The following is a 24,457-nucleotide window of genomic DNA, read 5'->3' as shown; positions in this document are numbered from 1 at the left end:
GGGATAAAAAAATGTCAGCTATATTTAGCTAAACAAATCTTTCATTGCTTTTAAAAGAGAGGAACATAGGGTATAAGTTTTGGCAAAATGTTGTTATCATGGCCTGAGCACTTGATGATAACTGCGTTTACTGTGAAATGCCAGTAAATGAAACAAAGAGAAAGAGAGAACTAGTAAGGGAGAAGACCCTCAATGATAAAGCTGTGTATTCCTTAAGGCATAAAAGATATGAACCTTGAAAATTTCTGTTACTACCAACCAACAGCAGAACCATGGATAAAACCAACTTTCTGCTATTACAAAGCCAAATATATTCAAAAAGAAAAGCAAAGAATCATGCTGACATATATTGTAGATTACGTGATTATCTGAGGGTAAACAAAAACAAAACCAGGGAAAACTTGGAAGATGAAAGCTTATCAGCTACACAGATTTAGTAAGAAATTCTGTCATTCACAGGATAAAATTATAAGCAGCTATAAAAAGTCCTTCCCTATAGCAAAAAACAAGGCTATTTTCTTTCTACTTATGAACAAATAATAACTTACTGAAGCTTTTTTCCTAGAGGACACTGCTTGTAGTTTGTATTCCACCTTGAAAACTTCTGGGTTTTAGAGCATTTAAGCATTGTTACTTTGATTGAAGTTCTTGGAAAACCTGCACCACGAAATAACTCTGTCCTCCTCCAAAGACAGTCTGTAGTTAGGCTGAATTTAGGACTTATTACAGATAACCTCTGGGTTACACAGGTACACACACAATAGGTGTATTTCAACTAGACCTGGAAATACTAGACCAAGTAGTCTCTCAGTGGCCTTTAAGCTCCATAAACATAGAAAACAGATGCAGCCTCAAACCAAATTCATCATCTAAATGAAGTCTCTCTTCCATTTCAAATCCCAAACAAAAATGGCTGTAGTACCTGATTAAAATGTACTGGAAAATGGTACTTTGAAATGTATGGAATTTTACCCACCTTTACAGACTAACCACAGCAAAATGAATAAGAACAAATATGCTCTCCTGACAGCTGACAAATACTTTTTAAACATTCTTTTGTTTTCTGGAATACGCGGTTATACCAATTAAAAGTTTCTTACAAACATGATCCTAAGCTAAAAATCTTATAAACGTTTTTATTATACTCTAATGTGTTTAGATTACAAGTTAGCACCATTCCCCAGGACAGTTGTGATTTGCTCTACCACATATATTTCATAAAGTTTAGTATAAAACCCCCATAAGCTAAATTCATTGGATTAATTTTAAAATACTAATCACATCTATTTATTTTAAGTCCATGACACATGCTTCAACACAGAAAGCATTTATTTTTCTGTGCCATTTAATTCAAGATATGCTCACATCTTTAGCTATGTGTAGTTCTTTTCTTATCTCTACTGTGTTAGAGGTCTCAAGAAAACAAAAAAGTGGGCAACACCAGTGACCAGAAGTATCCAGTTACTTCCATGCAGGAATGACTAAATAGACTGGGACTCCTCAGCCTAGGAAAGATCAAGGAGTTTGTAATTAAGAGTGGCATGGAACAGATTAATAGGGAATGACAGTTCACTTTGTACACTGTCTCTTCCAATCAACAAGTAGGAGTCACCAGGTGAAGCTAGGAAAGGGTAAGTACAGAGCAGATACCTTCATACTGCACCTAATTAACCTACTAAAGACTTTACTGAAAGATACTGTGAATGGTAAAAAACATACACAGGTTTAAAAGTAACTGCACAATTTTAAGGAAAACAAAACAAAAAAACAACCCTCAAACCCAAATATCCATTTGAGTATTGTTAAATAATAAGTTCACTTTCATTAAAGTCCCCGGTTTCCAACTGCAAAGTGCAGTCAAACATTTCCTGTTGATGTTTCTATTGCCCCACCAGAGCCAGAATACTGGGCTAGAAGCACCTCTGGTCTACACAGGTATAGTCATTATTATGCATTGTTAATAAAAAAAAAAGAAGATATCATACAAAAGAGTACCTGAGCAGATTTTAAGTGAATCAAAACCAACTGCAAAGCTCCTTTTTAAATTCATAGTCTCTTTATACCTTTTAAAGCTTCATGGTTTATGGTAACAGTTTGATTTACCGATATTACTTACTCAGTGTTTCACTATCTCTGAATGATTTATTGTTTGGCATTAAGGCAATCCACTCATACATTCACCACCTTCAGAAATTCTCTTTCAAAATCAGGATGTTCTGTGAATATGACAATCTTGCCTTCATGGTCTACTATGCTTAATATGATTATATACACGTGTGGGAATTTTTGAGTCCACCTTCATAATACAATTTTTTATAACACATTATTTTATACTTCAGTATAAATAACTAACCACAATCATTTAACTTTTCATATTAGCATAGTCTGTGGTTGCTGACCATGTTTTAAACTGAAAAAACAGAATGTTTTTGTATTTCAGTTTTCCATTTGTTTTTATATAATTCAGGTTCTGGCCACTTAGACGCCATTTTCCTCCTCTGAGTGAAAGCAAGTTTCTGAAAGCTACCTTCACACAACAAGGCTGAAATTTCACCTCCTATATAGCATTCCTTTATCCAGTGACCCAGTATTAAAACCAGGCTTCTCATCGATACCTCTGGAGAGTATGGCTTTTAAAAGTGAGGCCTCAAATCAATAGTTAAGAATCTGTTTTGCCATCTGCAGCGAGTTGCTGCAGCTTGTCACAAACCACAAGGGATGGTGCATTAGCGCTGGAAGGCAGAGCCAGATCAATAGCTGGAGATCACTGGGAGGGAGCTTCACTACAGAGTAGCTTATATTAATGTAACTTTACCAGTGAGTTTGTTAATAGAGAGAGATGGTGCTAAAGAGAGCAAGGAAGTGATAAAAATGCAAAGCTAGTTTAGAAGATCAAGCCTCTTTAAACCTCAGTCTCAGAAAGACTTGTGTGCGTGTTTAAAGCTACGTGTTGTGAGCAATCCTATGGAGCTAATGGGACATAAAACTACTGCTCCTCTAAAGCCAAATTCATGCGTAAGTCTTTCCGATCTCCATATACAAGGTTAGTGACAACTGGAGTTTTTTTCCCCCTGTGAATAGGATTTTGAAAGAATAATGTTGGCTTTATGAGATGCTGAAAAACAGTATTTGTCTCTATTAAAATATTAAGCAAACAAGACAGGAATTTTAATAGACTGAATAATTAAAGCAATCTTACAGCAATTATTTGCTTTATCTCTGTGTGGTTGGTGGAAAGGGGTTAATGAAACACCTCTTCAATCATAAATCATTTACCATCGCTTCAGGCTTTTCTCTTTCCTTTCACTATTTGATAGCTAGAAGTAGGTAAATCAGGGTGGGTTTTTTTTCTTCCTCTGATTTAATTTTAACATATCTTGCACAACTGGAGGAAATATTACATAGACAAGATTGTATTTCTGTAGAAACACTCTGAATTTTCATTAGTCACGTTCTAAATGTTTTTATTACACATTCATCCCAATAGAGCAGAATGGAAGCTTTGGAGCTCATGCTAAAGCCAATCTTATACCAAATTTCAGTGGGATTCCTGCACAGGGGAGAATCCCTTCCAGGATCTAGTTTAGCATGTGTGAAATTGTAGTAACAGATCTTTAGTGACAGTCATAATTACAAAATTATCAGGATACAGGCACATTTTTTCACTGGGGATATAAAATCAGCAATGAATATCTGCCTTTGTAGTGCATGCTTATAAAATAAATCCAGAATTAGGATAAGGAGAAGAACCCTTTACTAAAGCACAGCAAAAAATCATTACAGTGGCTCAGATAAGTTTCACTCCTGTCACATGAAACCTTGCAGATTTTGCCTCAAGTGGACATCACTTTGACAGTGGCTTCTCAATGCACAAAGGGAAAACAGTGGCTGTCTCCCTCTCAGATGATAACCTGACATGAGACCAGATGCACAAATAAAAAGAGTATTTTGAATGTAAGGCTCACAAGGAAGAAAAACAAGATGTCTCTTTTCCAGAGACAATAAGCATCATTCATTTGGAAAGGCCAATATCAATTAGCAAATCCAGCAGGGATATTCTGTCACAGGCTTTTTTTGTGCATCTGGTTGTTCTCTGCTGCAAATGAAAGATAATCCATATTCAGGCAGAGGCCTGAAAGCTGCCTTGTCTCTGAAATTCCAGCCTCCTTTAAATGACTGGGAAATATAATTAATTAAATTTTTAAAATTCAAAATGTTCCAAGGACATTATCCTTGATTTCTGTTTTGGCTGCTGACACAGTTCTGAATTCTTAAGTTCAAAATCAAAGGTAAACTCAGAAAGAAATCCTCAAACCATTGGATAACCAAATTGAGTTACACAGCAGACTGACAGGACAGTGGCATTTATCCTTGGAGAAGGCTGGTATTTCTTTCATGCCTGGATTTCAAATGCCAATGTGGAAAAGGACTCTCAAGGAAAAAAAGACAGCACCACCATCTTTGGGTCACAAACTAAACCTCAAATTCACTCTGCATTGCTCTGAAGACCATTTTATGTTTGTAAGATATTAATTATCCATCCCATGGTATTGGGAAGGCACCAGCTGAGATGTTCTGCCCCTTTCAGTAAGCATCCAGAAAAGGTGGCTGTTAGGATTGAGTGTCATCTACAAATGCTTCTTCGGTCAAAGGGAGGGGGCTCTAAATCGCTCTTGTTACAGATCCAGATGTCAGAAGCTTGTGAAGTCTGTATGGAAAGTATGAACTAATGGTGACAGAGCTTAACTGCACTATGTAGTCCCAAAGTCCGTATTTTAAAGACAACCACAGCACACAGAGCAATCAGCTTGAAACTCCTTCTTCCTTGGAGTATTTTGTTGTAAATTTTGCACATGGGTAATGGATAATTAGAAATATGGGTTTAGTCTACAAATATATATTAAGAAATGAACATGGAAAAACCCTTAAAGCAACATAACAGCATTTAAATAGATTACAACTTCTGAAGCATGCAAGGACTTCAAGATATTAACACTATTACGCAGAATATCAATAGTAGTTATACTCAAGTGACTTAAATTTCCATGTTGCGTAACTATACCATTTCTGTTTATCACTTAAGACTGAATTTAGTAATTCTGATGAACTACTGAAAAAGCTCTTCCTTTATTTCTGACATGTGCAAGCTCAGCTTTTCTTAGCTGACTGCTGTGTTAGATGATTTGCTGTAATAGCTATATCTAAGTATTTAGTTTGCAAGCTGTTTGAAAGAATATTATCTTCATGCACATTTATAAAGAGCTCTGAATATAATATTAGCAAGAAAAGATCAAAATCAAATTAGCAAGTATTTGTTGCATTTCATACTGCTGTAAGTATTTTTTAGGACACTTCTTCTACAACAGTATCTTTGTCCTTGTCTTCCTTGTCACCCAAATCTCTTGCATGAGAATTTATAGAATTTGGGTTGGGGTGTAGTTCTTTTATGTTTTGGATGTTCCCAGCTAACTGCTCTAACAATGATACTTTATGCAGCTGCTAGCTCCCCTTGTTTCACTGCTGTCACAGATTTCCCGTACACTGCCTTCTTTCTACACCGCATTGCCATGCATGTTGCCTGAATAGCACCTCAAAGGTGACTTGGTAGTTTTGCCACGTACACTATTAAGAAGAAAGCTTCTGTATTATTTAAATTCATTCCCTATTTCTTGCTGCTTGAGTGTGGCTTTCATATCTGTTTTAAATCTTTACCTATAACCCTATGGACTGCAAGAACACCTTCTTCTTTATTCCTATACCTCTAATACTCTAAATAAGCAGGGGCATTAATCTCCTCTTTACGACCTTTCCAGAATATTTTGATGGAATTCTCTCCCACTACTTGTGAAGTCTGATAATAACATGGAACCATATTATGTATGTATCTCCCCAATGGTTATAGATTGGGCTTTCCTGGATATCCATTTGTAATAGCCACATATGTTTTGCTCCTGATTGCTCTCCCAGCATTGCATGATCTATTAAAGAGGTGTTATAAGAAGGAGTTACAGGTAGTCTGTTAGAAAAACAACACATTTTATCACACCTTATCAGTATCTGAATGACCATTTAAAGCTCAGCTGTTGATATTCTTTCAATGCCTTATGTATAAATTTTGTGGTCTGAGATTATTTTTCTAAGGTACAGAGGTCTCCATTACATCTCATCACAGAAATTGGCAGCTTGCTAATAAATCTCAGCATAGGCACCAAGAATGAGAAGATATGGAAGAAGTCTCTTGTCTCTTCCATGTCAGAGCCATGAAGGATTTGTAAAGGGAAACCTTGCAGTGTTGTGGTTGCTAATGCTGAACAGATTTTGTCACTGAGGTTAGCAAACCAGAAATCTTCAATACTATAATTTATTAACATCCTGTGCCAGATATTAGTGTGCAATTTATTTATACAGTATGGCACAGTAATTATTCATGGCAATCTCTAGGCTTGTACAGATGGCCCATTCCCCAAAAGCTGCAGCTGCATTTAGCCCAGCTATGGGAGATTTGTATAACAAAGGGGCCGAAAAAGGAATCAACACAAAGTTCAAAAACATATGCTTAGCATCCACATATTTTAACAAGTTTTAAATTGGCTCTTTTATCCCTAAAAATATGTATATCCATTACACCTTCAGAATAGTATGTGAAATTCAGATACTGTTACCAAGTGCAAGGTCCTACACCTGAGTCAGAGCAATCCCAGGCACTCCTACAGGTTGGGAAGAGATGAGATTCAGAGCTCTTCAGAGATTCAGATTCTCCCTGAGGAGAAGGACTTGGGGGTATTGGTTGATGAGAAAATGAACATGAGCCGGCTTCAGTGTGATCTTGCAGCCCAGAAAGCCAACCATATCCTGGGCTGCATCAACAGGAGCATGACCAGCAGGTCCAAGGAGCTGATCCTGCCCCTCTACTCTGCTCTTGTGAGACCTCACTTGGAGTATTGTGTGCAGTTCTGGTGTCCTCAACATAAAAAGGACATGGAACTGTTGGAACAAGTCCAGAGGAGGCCACGAGGATGATCAGGGGACTGGAGCACCTCCCATATGAAGACAGGCTGAGAAAGTTGGGGCTGTTCAGCCTGGAGAAGAGAAGGCTGTGTGGAGACCTCATAGCAGCCTTCCAGTATCTGAAGGGGGCCTACAGGAATGCTGGGGATGGATTCTTCATTAGGGACTGTAGTGACAGAACAAGGGGTAATGGGTTAAAACTTAAACAGGGGAAGTTTAGATTGGATATAAGGAAGAAATTCTTTCCTGTTAGGGTGGTGAGGCACTGGAATAGGTTGCCCAGGGAAGTTGTGAATGCTCCATTCCTGGCAGTGTTCAAGGCCAGGTTGGACAGAGCCTTGGGTGACATGGTTTAGTGTGAGGTGTCCCTGTCCATGGCAGGGGGTTTCTAACTAGATGATCTTAAGGTCCTTTCCAACCCTAACTATTCTATGATTCTATTCTATGATTCCAACATGGTGATATTAGACTGAATTAAAAGAGTAGGGATGCATAGCAGAACATGAGGGTTTACAGTGACTATAGTCATGGCTGTTTTGGTTGAGAAGTGAAGTCAATGATGAAGAAAGGTTGAAAGGTGAGCTGAGCTAGGGGAGTAGGGTACTGACCATGCATATGCACCATGTGTAAAGCAACTGTAAAGAGAAATCAGATGTGCAGAGAAGGTACAGAAAGAGAATTGAGAAAATATTTGATTTTGTGGACTGCTTTTTATGATATGTCCTTTTTAGGTTGCTATGGGCTTTAAATAATTAGTTTTGCTTGCCTCTGAGTACTATAATCAAACCACACCAATCAACAGTACATTGGTCTATTTTAATGCTCTGGAAGTTCTACTATTGCTGTATCAATTTTGTATTGCACACATTCAGCTTCTCCACAAGCTTGACTTGAGTTCAGTGCAGTAATGCTACATTAAATGGCTATTTTCTAACTCATAGGTCTGGAAAATGGGGTTTAATCAATGACCATTAGACCTTGCACTCCCTTCTGACATAAAAGTAGTTCTTTTATCCAGAGTTACTGTATAGTTTTAGTAAGTTATGATTGGCATTTGGCACTGAATTACAGGGGCATGGAGGCCTTATTAGCAGGAAAAAAATTGGAAGTATTATGGAACAAAACAATTAAGTGGGACAGGATACCTTACAGCAATGTGCCAGATTGTGTCATGCTTGCATTTCACTTCATGGTATTGAATTCCCCCTACAAGTACAAGGGGATACAGCTAACAAAGGTAAAACACTTCTTTGCTTAGGAAATTGTCCTTATAGGTTATTTTCTATAATTGGAGACCACATCCTAGGAGGTGGAACATGTGCACTTCTCCTTGCAGCCAAAACGCCTAGTCATAGGCTCTTCACTACATTTACTTCAGTTAAAAAAACACCTTCTGTGCTAAATCTGTGCACCACTTATGTCTCACTTAAATGCTCAAATGTTTTCTTCCTTCCCTCCTGCCTCTACTACTAAGTACTGCCTACCTCAAAACGTTCAAGAAGGATCCGAATAACATAAAAACTCTTATATGACTCTGGCACAAAGAGAATTTTTCCGGACTATCCTTCCCAATGTTTCAACATTGCAAAAGAAACTGAAGACACAACGGAAGTGTCCTGGAAGTCCCAGCCCTAAATGTAGCTCAAGCAGAGCCATCACAGTTCATTCACTGGGTTCTCAGCTCCTCATAGGAACCAGCCACACGACAAAACGCCATTGTTGATTTTCATTCTCAGAAGACCAGGAATAAACAGACTGCTTGCAGAAGGAAAAGTACCCAGGAAGAGCCATATTCTATCTCACCTAGACTATGAAAAGCTGATAGCAAGATGCATTTTCCTTCATCCTTTACTTTGAGAACAAAGGCAGCCTCACATTTTAATGTTTTGCATCCTTGTTCTTATGTAGGTCTCAGGTATAAACTATCATGAATTGGTGGCTCCGTCACATATAGGGAATGATGAGCTAAATTTTTAGGAAGGACCCTGACATTTTTAAATCCTGACAATGTTTTCAATATTTTGAAGGCTGTTCGAGTGACAAAATTTACTTGATGCATATTCAGAACAGTAGTTTTGTATTCAAAACAGTATGCTCATCTACTTAAATACTCCTCCTCCATACATATTTCATTTGTTACAAATAATTTCTCTTTTGCTGGAATGTTGTGGGTTCTTCGCTGATCCCTCTAATAAGAACCACCAGGGTGATCAGTCACAGACATGACCGTTTTCAAGTTCATAGGTATCTGTATGGATGACAAAAGTTTCTTTCTTTTGCTGTTTTCTGTGCCTGCAACTGAGAAGTTAATACACTGGGGTATACAAACATCTATATGCTGTCAGTGAAGAGTAAGGCTTTAATGACACCTGGGACACAATGAAGCAAGGACTTACGCTTGGAATGTTTGTCACAGAGAGCTGATGCCCTCATGTCACAGAGTCTCAGGGATCCTTTGCTGCTGCTGTAGACAAAGAGATTGCAGTGATGGGGATGGAACTCAGAGGCTGTAATCACTTCTGTCAGGTCCTCCATATTGGCTGGCTTTATATCTACAATGTCTGAATGGAAGTTTCATTAAGGAAAATGCAGTTTGCGGGTAAACCACTCTTAGTAAATGACTCTTACTGCCTTCTTGAAGGAAGCATGTAAATGTCCATATATTTAATGCTTTTAGATAAATATACGCTCATTTTTTGGCAGTAGGGTGTTTTTAATTTTCCATACCTGTCCCATTTACACCAAAACCAAAGAGCCACTACTCAGCAACGGCTTTACAGCACATGCCATTACTAGGTCAACATTTGTCTATGATGTGCAAAGACATCAAAAAAACAGTATTCCAGGGGATACAGAACTCACCGTTATTAAAGCTAGCAGAGAGAAAATAGTTATATCTCCTGTAGCTGCTATTGAAATCACTGCTCTATCCCAGATAATACTGATGGATAGGGAACAATGTATAGCTCAGATCTGCTCCCTCCAGTAAAGGCTCACTGGCTTCTATGATCATGCACCTTGAGCTAAAAAGCACACAGCTTAAGTTAAAAGCCTCCAACAATAAATATACTTTTTTTTTGCAAAGGCAAATGTGGTAAACTCAGAAGCCATCAGAAACACACACATATACTGATACAATTTCCTTTCTAAAAAAACTGTGCACAGTGTTGCTTCTGCTATTTGAATACTTGCAAAAGAAGTATCTGAAATGGTATTCCTGGGTTTTTATGGAAAGAATGCTCACTGCTGAAATCAGTCTGAACTTCTGTGGCAGAGATTTGTACACCTGAATATTTAAGTGAAAATACCCAGAAGAAAACATCTCAAAAATCTAGTTTCCTAAGCACAAACCTGTTAGGTGGATGATCTGCATCAAGTGTAGCAAACAAAATGCCCAACCAACACTTATATATCCACTCACACATATTACCGGCCTTAAGATTAAAAACCAGAATCCTATTAGCACATATTTGGAGGAGAAGGCCAGCCTGTGGAAGATTTCTTATAAAGAAAAAATGAGAGAGTCCCATGAGAGGCTCTAAGAAAGCAGAAGATGCAGAAGAATGAAGTGAAAGGATGTATATGTGAAGCAGCACATTTAAATAAGATTGTAGATTTTCATACGGCCCTCAGCAATGCACTGTAGATAAGCCATCCAAATGTTAACAAATCCTTCGAACAAGGAGAAGAGTAACATTATCCTATTTTACTGACGAGGCTGTACGAGAGGCAATAAAGGATTTGCATAAGATCACATGGGAAATGCATGACAGAACAAACCCAGATCTACCAAGTCCCTGTTCAGCGCCCCAAACACAAATCATCTCAGTGCCTGGATTCCCCAAACACAAAATTTAAATCATCTGACATTCAAAATTTAAACATCTCAGAGGATAAGATAAATGAGAAAATCTGTTTTACTGATGGCAAAAGAAATCATGTATCATGATACTAAGTCTGCTTCTGCTCCCACTGTGCCCCTCCCAAGTGGAAGTTCTTTGACTGATTTCTGTGGGAACAGGGTACAGTCTGTCATCCTATACTTTGATCTTTCCCCAAAATACAGATCTGGGACACTACATTGATAATTAAACATAATACAGAAGATTCAGAGATAATTATCTTGATGAATTTGCATAGACAAATACATCTCACTGATTTTACTCTTTTGCATATACCAAGTGGTTTAAAAAGAAAAATATCAGCAAAACTATTAATATCTTGTGACATTTAATAACAACTGGGAATAAATTAACGTTGCATTCCAACTTCACTCCCTCTTACTTGCACTATCACATTTGCATCCATCTCCAAGAGCCCATCATGAATAAAATTAGTGAGTGAATGTTAAGATGTAGCAACATTGATTTACCACTTTTATAAAGCACTGCTAAATAATCCTGAAAATCAACAGGAAAATACAATCTTTATCCAGTTATTTGTATTTGGTGAAACTGTCTCAAGACAGTTCTACTTTAAGTAAAAGCAATCTCCTTCAAGTGACTGAACTGCTTTCAGGAGTTCAGAGAAATTACAGTAACTCAATACAAGAATTTCACCTCTCAGCAGAGATGAATAATTGCTGAGTGATGAGAAAGATATAAAATATAAATAGAGTATGTGAAGCAGTCATGGTAAGTACCATTTTTCCGGATGCTGAAGACAATATTGATGTATTTCCCTTCATTGCATGAAATGAATAACCCTATGCTGAATAATGAAATTAAATATTCCATTCTCCTGCCAGAAAAGCAGAAAGTACTTGAAACAGACTGCAGTTCCAGATGTGATCTAAATCTCCAATGAGAAAGAACCTCATTGCCTACTGAGGATCACAGGCAAAGTGCACCACGGGCAATTCCTCCTTTCCTTAGATTTAGAAAAATTAAAACAGTAACATTTGTATTGAAGTAAACAATCAAGGGAATAGAGAGTTGCCGAAGAGACTTACCCCAAATGCATTTGTAATAATAGATGGAAAAGCAGCCTTTGCTTTGACAGCTACAGAACCCAATGTATCAAAAGAAGAGCGTGTCACACAAAAGAACATTTTCCTCCTCTCATGATTTTTACCATCTATTTGAAAACAATCAAGTAAAGCTTGACATGTGATGTGTGGGAACTGTATTTAAACTAGCATGACATGGTAAGGGCAAGCATCTCCCAAGAGACATTTTGCATTTCTATTTTTCCATCTTCCCTTTGTGTCTTTTCCTGCCTTTTAAGCATACCATTGCATGAAAATATTTAAAAAAATTGGAGCAGACAGCGTGCTTCAGAAATAGGCCCTTCTGTAAACTTAAAAAGCTCAAAGAAGAGGGAATCTGGCAGTAACCGATTAAATGAAAATTCTATTGCTAAAGGGAAAAGTATTCTAATGGTAGAAATCTGTAGAGTCATCTCCTACACTATCCTCTGCCCTTGCACTGGTATCTTATGGTGGAATGTCTTGAGCGGGGCATGGTCCCTCTCCCCCAGTTCACTCGCATCTGAAATACCAGTCACATCTGACTCCTGTGGTTCCATGTAATACGTGTAATACGGTTCAGTGTATTCCGTGTAATACAGTTCAGTTTCAGAGTGTGGACAGAACAACTAGAATCAAAGCCATCCAAGAAAGACTAAAGAGCTCACCACTGGCAGTGCACAAGGATATAATTATGTTGTCCTCAAAAGGATGGTGCTCCTGTGCCTGAACAGGGTAGGAATTTCCTCTAAGAAAATGAAAAAATCTCCACACTCCTTTGACTCCCACACATGCTTGCGAAGAACAAGGCATTTCAATCCCTGGTAGATACTTGCTCTATGGGAAGGCTGAAGTGGCGCATTGCCAGTGATGGGCTGGAATGCACTGACAGTCTTTTAATTCATTGACATTAAAGCAAGGAACAGAAAATATCTCATTGCTTGCAAAAAATAGAACAGGTCTGTCCCTCCTAACCCAACTGTTTGCCATCTAACATACCAGATCTCCCACCTATGTTTGGCTCAGCTAAACAGGATAAAGATATGAAGAGGCCTACAGATTTTCTAGATGCTCTTCACAGCAAAATGGAAACGAAAGGTCTAGTATGCTTGGAGACCACAATGGTTATAGGTGATGTTCTTGCAATTGGGTTAGTATAACTAGAAGACCTGGAGTTAATTCTGGGAAAGGCAACAAAGATACCCTAAGGCAATGTAACCCTTAGTTTGACTAAGAGTACCTGCATTGCTTTCCCAAAATTGTTCAAGAACAGAGATCTAATGGAGAGTGAGCAGGCAGAACAGGCCCTGACCAAGAGGAGAAAGGAGGCTTTAGGGAGAGATCTCAGGAAGGGGAAGCAAATGAGTGGGAGAGGAAGGATGGAAGAGCATAAGGAAAGGCATGATTAACAACCTGCAATTATACACGCTGTGATGGATAAGATCCGAGTACAAGATTCACTTATGTGGTGTGTTTAGTTCTAATGCAGTATTTTGTGCTGCTGTTTTGCAGCTGATAGTAAAATGAGGATGACAGGAGGAAGATTTGTTCCACTGCCTCTGGGCCACTGATCTAACAGAAACATCCCCCTCTGGGAGAAGTCACTCCATAAAGTCCCTTTTAGTGAAGGTTACAAAGATGACCCTCACCTTGATCCAAAATTCACATTAATCAGACTTCTCCCCTTGATCAGCTAGAATATAAATGAACATGCCTGCTTTATGCTCATGCCAAAACGTGTATAATGAGAATGTGGAAAATGCATAAGGTTCCTGCTGAGCAAAAAAGGTTCCAGAATAAGTTTCCTTCCACGATAATAGAAACATAGCAGTCTCCTTAAAACAGATTAAATTCGCTTTGAAGCAAACAGCATGCAGAAAGAAATAGCTGCTTCGTCTTTCTGAAACCATCGAGGAATTCTACAAGAAAGTGAATTTTGTAGAAAACAAACTTGCAATTCACAAGCTACAGCATGTAAGGGACTGCATCTTATAGCAGAAACATTTATATGGAAACATTTATATACATGGGTCCACTGCAAGAAGGAAATAATTTTTATAGTCAGATGAAGAGTATAGAAAAAAAATTGCCCTCCCTTTATTCAACTGCAATGGAGGAAAGAGGCTTTCTTTAGAAAGCCAGATACCATTTTCCATAGTAACTTCACAAAAAACCCCAAATTCTCACCTTTTTCATTTCAATGTATGCTGATGTCACACACCATTTTTACCCCTGTGTGGGACTTGGGGTTTTAAGCACTTTCAAAAAAACAAACTCCAGCATAACAAACATTTCCCAAACCTGGTGGCTGCCTGTGTTTTCCAGCGAGGTTTGTTCCAGCTCCTAATTTTGCCTACAGCTCACAGCTACATTCCAGTCTAGCCCTAGAAAGATACACTGACTGGTAGATGAAATCAATAGCAATTCATAGTAGCTGCCAGGGCTTCAGTTTAGGGTAATTGATTACTGTGGTCTTGCTGAGGGTCTATACTTCTAATATAAGCATTTCTCTAAGTGGTTTCCTCTGTAAGTCTTTTAGTGCACACTATTTTCATTACAAGGAAGGAACTCTGATGGTTACAAATCAAGCTCTACCAGTTTTACACTTCCTACATGGTGGTTACATCATTCCTATATCATCTACATGGGGTTTATATCACTCCTATACCATTCACCAGCTGACGGAATTAATTCCAAATGGCTGCAGTTTTCTTCCATGTTGTGTACATCAGGGAGCACAGACAGAATCAGCATGCTTGGAAACATCAGGTTGTGATTACATCAATCTTATTATGACAGAAAGAAGCAAGCTTTAACCTTTAAATAACCATCCAGTTAACTCCTTTCTACTCACTTCTTAAAGATACACTATATGTTTCCACTGCTGAACAACAATTCTACAACAATGTCTTGACAGTAAGGACACCATTGGACAGGGTCAGGCTTTTGAATCTTTGTCTTTCAGACCTGTTGCCCAAGAATCAAGGGTTTCTGGAATGAATTGTCAATAGGTTAATGGATTTGGCCTTTTGTTCAAATCCCAGAGTTTTACCTTAGGCAGAAAGATAGCCCACTGCTTGTATTTTAAGTACTCCTAATAGCCACAGTGTCAATGCTTTTTATCAAACAGCATTCGCCCACTGCTCCACTAAAAGCATACAGTATGTACAGGTTTCATTAAAAGCCCGGAGAGTTGCAATTACATTGTCTGCAATGAGAGCCAATGCAAGAGCATTTAACTCTTCTGAGCCACAGAAGCAGAAACTGCTGAAAAGTGTGTGCTCCTTGAAGCTGCCTTGGGTCTACTATCTGTTAATGCAAGGTATTGATCCACACCTGAAAATTACTTAGTAGTACAATGTCAGCCCAATTCTATTTTTAATTCCATCGACTTTATAATGGCGTTTTTTCAGCTACTCAGCTACAACATAGCTATTCAGCTAGAACTAGCCACAAAAGAGAATTTGGCCTTTTTAGGTAAACAAGAAGTATAAAAACTAAGCTACTGCTGAGATCAAGCTCACCCAGACATAGAATGATATACTCAGTACATCCTCCTGTCTTATCATTAATACAGATTTATATGGTGTAGATAACAAGGAGGTCTGCAGGCTGGAGCTGTGTTTCTTGGGCAATGGCCTCACAATTATGCACAATGTAATTGCACTGTCAGTACAAGATGGCCTGTGTTTCCTCACAGTCTAATATCTAAAGCTTCAGCCAGATTCATGCCTAATTTAGCTCTCTGTTTCTGCCTTCTAACACCATAAAACTTAGAAGCACGAGGAGCACACAGATGAACATTCATACCCTTAAACTGTGTTTAGGAACCAAGGTAGCACTTTTTTAACTGTCAGCTGATAGGAACCAGAGCCCCTCAGCACTAAGGGACTAACAAGATTTGTTAAAGGCTGAACAGGAATCAAGGGACAGAATTTAGATACCAAACTTCTGAATCAGAGCTGCAACTCCTGGACTTTCCATCTCAAGTTTAGTTCACAATTGAATATACTTGGCAATAAATTAAGAGTAGCTTTAGGAAACATTTCCGTTCATAAAGGTCAAAGCAAGAGAGTCAGGACCAGTGTCAATATTTTACAGATAATGAAACTGAAGCATGATGTGATAAAGACTTGGCAAAGGTAAATTTAAGAGCCAGCTAGAGCAATAGTTCTGGATTCTGATATAATGGCCTTTCCCCTCCTTACTCACAGTACTCCAGCATGTATTCACTGTTTTTTACTTGTTTAGTTGGTTTTGAGAGGCCCTCTTGTTATTATTACATTTATATTTTGCAGTTTTTTCCTACAATGCAGACCAGTCTAAGACTAATTGTGAATTTAAGAGATCTCACTCTGATCTTTGTAACATCAGAATTACTTTGCATTCCTATTATTTCAGTAGAATAAAAACAGAAAGCAGCAAGAAAGCCCCAAGTCTCCATCACGCAAATATTACTTGAAAATAGAATCAACATATTTCAAATGTACTTAGTCAAATTTTAGGAAGTTACTTTTACTGCCATACATTCAGTAAATATCACAGACTTTGCTGTATGCAAGTCGAAGATAAACAAATCTAATACATAAGAGAAACTGCCTATGGAGTAGCTGCAACATTTGAACAATTGTTGAAAGCAAAGAATTGTAGAATAGCACTGCTAAGAAAGAGTATTTAATATGATTCAACTTACAATCATAAAATCAACTAGGCTGGAAAAGACCTTTAAGATCATCAAATCCAACCACTATCCAGGACTCCCAAATCCACCACTAAACCATGTCACTAGGGGCCCTGTCTACACATTTTCTGAATGTCGAAGCTTTGTCATCGGTAAGCCTGCTCATACACATTGCAACCATTAATTTACTTACAGAAAAATGAATTTTGAAGTAGATACTGGAAAATTGTAATTTATTTAAGAATGGAATTTGAGACTTGTTTTTTTAGAACAGAACGCCTGCATTTCATCTGTAGACAGAGTCACATGCCTGCTTTAGTGACAACCATATGCACATTCAAATTTTGAAGAGCAAAGAAATCATTATCTGCATATACACAGCTGAGAGCAAAATTAAGTGGATGAGTCAACAGAGGAAGACCTGAATTTCTAAAAGCACATCTGCTTTTTTTTTGTACATTACTCAATCACTGAAAGGCTGCAAAGTCATGTTTAGTTGATGTGTTTGCATATTAATTAATCATGGTTTGTCTCAAACTACTGAGGGATGTTTAATGTTACATTTGGAACATAAATACCAGAAGAGCTTCAGGTATGTATAAATTATTAATAGAAAAGACTTAGTAATTCACCTAGCTCAGCTTCTCTTAGGCAGTACTATTCTATGCAGTATGGCAAGTGGCAGTATGTATCACATACTAGCAAGGATTCCACAGAAAGAGTGCAACTTCAACACAATAAGGTAAGGATACATTATAAACTAAAGCAATATAATCTCATTATCCACAAACCTGCTTTTCTGAAATCAGTGAGGTGCTTAAAAGAGAACTGAGAGGAATCTACTTGGTCTGCTGAATCCAGTCCCTGGTAGTACAGAGAAATACAACATATATAACTTCCTAAAATCTATCTTAAAAGTAGCCAGGGATTGTTTCCCACAAAGAAGAGATAAGATTATCTTAATGAATAACATTTCCACTAACAGGTAATACCATCAAGAATTTTCTTCTCACTAATTATTAAAATCCCATGCAGCTGAGGAAGATCTGCCTATTAAAAGGCAGACACAGAACTTCTAGCTGGAGGGTACAGGCTCTTTAGAGCATTTTGGTGGGGAATTTTCATTCCTGATGCAATTTAATCTTCCATATACCTTTCACAAACCCCCAATACAGCAGTATTTGCACCCCACCAGGGTAGAATAATTCCATATTTTAACTCAAGTTACAATTCAAGTCACAAAGGACTGATTTTTTGCAGAAATTAGCTCATTAGAAGTGTCTTCTAGAACATAATGTTGTCCTCTCCCTGCATGCTTATTATGGAAAGAGTCAAATAAAACTATATTCAAACCTACCCAGATACTTCTGAAAAACAGCTACTTGAAAAAAACTAATAAAGGCTTGCATTCAGAATTTATACTCATGTCTGACTGCAACTTGCACTGTCAAAAAATCTCTGAACATGAGCAACATGGAAATGAAAATGAGGAACAGATTCAGTTTTCAAGAGAAACTCCACAGTGAAAGTTTTCCGAATCATATACATTAAATTTTATGACGCCTGATTAAATCCTTTTGGCAGAATTTACTATCTAGTTGCTTAATTTATGTGAAAGAATTTACCAAAAAGCCCATGAGCTTGATCTCTAGGCACTGCAGAGAAATACAGATTCCAAACCTTTGAAACACCAAGATGATTCTGCAAAGCAAAGGGGTGCAATATTCACAGCTTTTTGCCTATTTGTTTGATGTCCTTTTAGAGCACCAGTTATGGACAAGTTAATATTGCCCTTTTTTACAGAGCATTTTTACTCTGAAGACCCTTAAAGTGACCTTACTTAACTATGGCAATTTCACATGGTATTGCACTACTAAAGTGCAGTCCTTGTAAAGTGTGTATTATGACAACAGGAGAGAAAATGTCTGCAGTAAGAAGTGCCCTTCCTACTTTGATAGTCCAAAAAGTCTCCATGTTCTCAGGTTTTAAAGGCTCAAACAGATCACAGGCTTTATGATACCTGAGATGACCATGTGAGTGTTTTTATGACATCTCCATTCTCGTATGGAATACTCTTTAAGCAAAAAGATCTTAGCTAATGAGCAAAGCAAGTTATATTTTCTTATCTTTTATGCTAATTCTCTGCAAAAGATTGTGCTTTGCAAGGTTAATTTCAAGACCAAACTCACATGGGAGCAAGAATAATTAGACTCATTTAAGAGAATTCTCCCCTCTGGCAGAGCTGATTAAATTATTTATACATTATCTTTTCATATAATTGTACCTAGAACTGTGTAAATGGCTTTTTTGTCTAACTTTCAATAAATTCATAATACATGTTTTTCAAGTTGGATACACCACCTGTACTGGCTCATTTTTAAAATGCTTCAATGAGAAATTAATCCAGAGGGAAACAGAAGTATGCAATTTAAAAGCTTCCACACTGACACCATGCTGAATAAAACTCATTGACTGAAGAAATAAAATTAGTAAGACAATAAATCCTGAATCCTGTTGCCCATTTCCACAGAAATAACTTCATTGACTGCAGACACATTACACTAAAATATGAGAGCTACTTAGCTGAGTATCAGCTCTGTGATGTGACCCTTTATCTGTAATTCAATATTGCTTACTATAGTGCCCAAGTCCCCCTTTGCCAAGTACCTAAGATTCTGGATAAACCCTGAAAATTTTAATGGAATAAACCACTAGGATGAAAAAGGAAATCTGCTTGGTGACACTAACATTAATTTCAGCTCTACTAAGTGCTCTTTCTCTCTTTGATAGCAATAAACTTGAGAAAGCTTGAGATAAATGATATTTTAAAGGAGATGCCTGGTACAAAATAGAAACTTGTTTGTCACAGTTCCAATTAAACTGGAAAGCAATTGGCTCTGTGGAGATCTGTGAAAAGACATCTTTGCACCTATTGTAAAATTCTAAGCACCTTCTATAGTTGTGCTGCCTAGATCACTGGACAAACATGAATGCAGTGAAATCCCAGTTGTGTCCTTTAATGTACTATTAAAGAGTTCTGAAATGGCTTTTACAGGCTTAGGTTTTCACACTATTCTTTATCATTTGCTGCAACTTCAGCCAATTTTCTTTCTCCTTTTTGCAACACACTATACAGTTTTCAAAGCCAAGAGTATTTTAATGACTCTGGCTATGTTTTTCCTTACCTCTGCAGCAACAAAATAATAGGTATGGGGCTCTATCTGGGGGCATATGTATTACAGGAGACAGAGGGTTAGATAAAGAAATCCATTAAAAGGATAACGTAATCACATTCCGGTTGTGTATGGACAGGAGTGATAAGTAACAGAATTATGCATTCTGATTAACAAATTCATATTTTTATTAAACAATAAATCTGCAATGCAGTAGTTATCCCAAGGCTGTAGCTATGCTCAAGTCACCTTAATTTAACTTCTTTAAAAGCAACTGCAGCAAAAGGAAGAGACTGGTCTTTGCCAAGAACACAAACGCCTCAGCTGTAATTAGTTTTTCACAGCCAGGCTCAACTCTTCCCATTTATTTATTTTTGGAGGATGGCTAGATAGAGAATATTTCCACAGCACTATCCCATGCCTTGAAGACACCGATATCTGACACTCTAACTATGTATTGTTTGCTTTTGCTGCAATGTACATTTGAGCAGGAGGGTCTCAGTGAGTGATTCAATGCTAAAATACTGTTTAACCAGCTCTGATATAGCTCCTTATGGCTATCATATGTGCTCCATCATCCATTTCTCTCTGACTGGCTTAAAGTCAAATTCCCAAGATTTGAGTCAATATATGGTGATGAGAAGAGTTAAAAAGCAATTGTTTCTGACAAAAATCATAAAGAGTCCTCTGGCAAGCAACAAAACCAAACTAAAGTCTTGAAAGACCCACTTTTGCAAACTTAGTCAGTTTTCAGAGGTCCCTAAGTCTGGACTTAGTCTCCTAAAAGATGCTGAGATTTCTCTGTATTTCTTGAAAACAAATCACTCTTAAGGTCCTTATAGTCCCTCCTCACATAGCCTTACTGCTATAATTATTATCTATTATTTGAATTACAGCAGTTAAAGACTGCAATTTGCACAAGACAACATATAAAGACAAAACTGCTCCTGCTCTGAAAAAACTTTATTCAATTACAACATTCTAGAATAGATGATGACCACATCAGAAATAGTGTTTTGTCCAAATTTTACATAGTTTTATCTGAGCAGAAGCAGAATCACCAACTCGATTCCTCTTATAGAAGCTGCATCTATATTAGTGTCTGTAGAAAGTCACTCAAGTGATCCTAGAAATGCAGTTCTCTCTTGGCACTCTGGATTAGGGACACACATAACTTTTCTTACAAGTGACTCTGTTGAGAGTTCATGAAAGGCTCCATTTACTATTGGGATTCTATACAGTCCAGAGAAGATGACAACTTACAGTTACACATATTTACCTATTTACTAATTTTATTCTTCAATTGACACTAGAAACATTTCAAGAATCCTTACTGCATTCTCCCTAACAGGCAGCATAAACACACAGCAAGGATATTCCCAGCTACCACATTTCCAAAATCATTATTCCGGTGGCCACATGAGTTATTTTGTTTAAAGCCTAAAATTCTTTACTTTATGCCACATTTAACCACAGTGGTTACAAAGAACAGGTGCCTGATGCATTGCTTAATTACACACCCACAGAGCCAGTGTGGTCCCCAGTCTAGCACCAAGAGAATTTCTTCCTCCTTTTATGTTCTCCTTAATTATTATTTATCTAGTATTAACATCTCCAATTAGGGTGGACCCCTGCCGAATCTAAAACAGTTTGAAGAAAAATCAGGCTTTATTTGATCATTGATATCTAAGAACATTGCTTAACAGCTCCATAAAAATGAAGATTGGGTTTTATTCTGTTAAGAATCATAGAATCATAGAATAGTTAGGGTTGGAAAGGACCCTAAGATTATCTAGTTCCAACCCCCCTGCCATGGGCAGGGACACCTCACACTAAAACATATCACCCAAGGCTTCATCCAACCCAGTTTAATGTACATTAAAATACTCTTTTACAGTGCATACACAATTTTGGCATTGGAACACTGCCTAACTTTCTTGTACACATAGGTAAGCTGTTGTATGTACTGAATATTTCAACATAAAGTGGTTATCGTCTTTGTCAAAAGCATCACAGTTTGAGGCTTAAAGTTACCAATATCTTCTAAAGTAAATGCAAATTTATATGTGAAAAAAAAATACAAAAGAGGCCAAAATAGATTTCACTCTACCTCTTTTGTCTCCAAAAATACTGATTAAATTTACTTTAACTCTTATGCTAGCTAACAAAGATTCATTCACCTTCCTAGCTCTTGGATCTCTTAGGATGATGCATAAACCCAGTATTTGGAAATTCAAGCTATTCTAAACCCATCAAACTACAAATCTGTATTTTGATTTCCAGTGGGGTTTATTTTGGATACCATTATTTGTGAACTTCTCAGCACAATAAGGACGTCTTCCCATAACTAAAACACAAAATGTTTTTCACTTTCATGCTATTGAGAGTTTATTTCTGAGTAAGCCCATCAAGAGGAAAACAAAAGGAGAATACAAGAAACGGATGGGTCAGCACTTCAGACAAGAAATAATGTATACGTATTCCTGGCAGTGTTCAAGGCCAGGTTGGATGAAGCCTTGGGTGACATGGTTTAGTGTGAGGTGTCCCTGCCCATGGCAGGGGGGTTGGAACTAGATGATCTTAAGGTCCTTTCCAACCCTAACTATTCTATGATTCTATGATAGTAGCAAAACATCCTTGTTTCCTCTTCAGTAACTGCTGTAGCCAAATCAAATAATATGGTCATGCTTGCTTTTCCAAGTCCACAATATTAATTGAAAAAGCCCTTGCTGTAAAAAGTGGAGACTAAAGAGTGCATTGCATCAATCCAGAATCTAATCAGCTTGTTGAAAACAGCAGTCTTCCCTCAGAAGGATGCAGGAGTGCTTTAATTAGAAAAGCAAAGCAACCATTTCTCAATATTTACAGTTTAAAAGAACTCATCAAACCACAAAAACAGGGTGCATAGTACCCCTGCTATCCTCTAGTTCTAACTTACAGACCTGGTTTTAGCTTTGCAAACATCTTCATTCTCTTTTAAAGGAAAGAGAGACAGAGTATATGTGAGAGAAGGAGAGACCTTGGGAAGCAAAGAACAAAAGAAGAACACAAATCTGAGGGAAAAGCTAATCAAATATTGTTAGTAGCAACTCGGACAGAGTATGACTCCATGGTATAATATATATATTTTAAATACATGATACAGGTTGGCGGTATCTTTCTTGATAGAACAGGAACTACTAAAATGCATTACACCATTCTCAAGAGAAATGATGTCTGCCATCTCCCCAGACAGAAAGTATATGCTTAAGGAGAACAGTGCTGCAGGAGAAGGCAGCAGCAGGTTCTCACACAGCAAAAGCACTTTGTCAAGAGCACAGCAAATGCATCCCTACGCACACACACAGCTTGTGCACAGTCATCCTGGCTCAGGAATATTTTATAGAAATAACCCTATCTCACTCAAAGGAATAAACTTCCCAGATTACAGCTCCACAAATGCCAAGAGAACACTGCAGATTTGCTTGCAGTTTAGCATTCAAATGCTTAGCACTGCAGTGGGTAACAGGAATTTTGAAGACTAGCTAACATCCCCAGCCTCCGGGCTGCTCCCACAGCACTGTATATGCCCTATATTCAGGTGCGCAGTGGGCTGCCACTGACTTGGTCTCCATCAGTGCACCATGAGGGGTGGGGTTTTTACCTATTTCTTTTATTCTTTGTTGTTGTTTACTTCTCAACTAGTAATTTCCCCAAGATATGATGCCTAATGATCTGACTACCTATGATATGCTTCAAATACTGGAATACATTACACTGTACGAAGGCCCTACAGTGATTTGCTAATTAGCTTAACCCTTATGGGACATGGAAGAAAGAAATTTTTATTAAAACAGGATAACCCTGGACTATATTGATCTGACTGAGAAATGAGTATTTTAGTCAAGATGAGTCTCAAGATGAGTACATGCTGGAAATGGTGATGCTGTTTCCATAGCAATGCCATGACAGCCTCTGGAGTGAAATAGTGTGCTACCAGGAAATGAAGGGAGTTCAAGTGCTATGAGCTACATAGTTCTGTGAGCAATCCAAATACATTCTCATAAAGAATATTTAGTACAGCTAGATTGTCCAGAGATTGCTGCTGATGTGAAGTAAATCTTACCAGTATGCTTCCAGCAGTCCTGTTTTCTCATTCACTACACGCAAGATGACCTACCTAAAGGCTTAAGCTATGGGCAACACTAAGACATTTCAGACCAAACATTAACAAATACAGTAACCTTTCCCTTACTTCTTTTCCAGTGAAGAATATAATCCATAATTAAGGACTTCAACTCATTCTCCACAACGCAACCAAACACATTAAACCTTTTAGCAATGAAACGCCTCACATGTGCAATTATTTATCAGCTGACCTTCTTTCCCCCTTCCTTTTCTCTCACCTCATCCTGCCCAAATGATACTGAGTAAATCTGCTTGCAAGTGGGAAGGAATGTAGAGAAGTCTTGCATATTCCTCATGAAAATTAACACAGCCATAGCATAAAACTCACTTGTCTGTTTTCTACCCCAGTTACTGTTTATGCTAATACAAAAGCAAACCAAGAAACCACTAATTGTATTTTATTTGCCTAAGGCTTTACCCAAGGCAAGTATTCTGGTCAAACTTTGCAGAGCTGATTTAAAA

General features: G+C 37.7%; 1 protein-coding gene across 4 annotated transcripts in view; it reads right to left on the bottom strand.

The window, feature by feature from the left end:
- PPP2R2C (protein phosphatase 2 regulatory subunit Bgamma) overlaps positions 1-24,457 on the bottom strand; it is a 200,622-nt gene that overhangs the window by 22,298 nt on the left and 153,867 nt on the right. For all 4 annotated transcript variants that reach the window (XM_013128901.2, XM_005148501.1, XM_031048435.1 and 1 more), the window contains one exon: positions 9,405-9,569. In XM_013128901.2, the coding sequence (XP_012984355.1) occupies positions 9,405-9,569 (165 nt within the window). The remainder of the gene's footprint in view (positions 1-9,404; positions 9,570-24,457) is intronic.

The sequence above is a fragment of the Melopsittacus undulatus genome, chromosome 7 (assembly GCF_012275295.1).
Source record: "Melopsittacus undulatus isolate bMelUnd1 chromosome 7, bMelUnd1.mat.Z, whole genome shotgun sequence".
NCBI lineage: Eukaryota > Metazoa > Chordata > Aves > Psittaciformes > Psittaculidae > Melopsittacus > Melopsittacus undulatus.
Note: the sequence above shows the minus strand (reverse complement) of the source record. Positions and strands in the feature narration are given on the sequence as shown.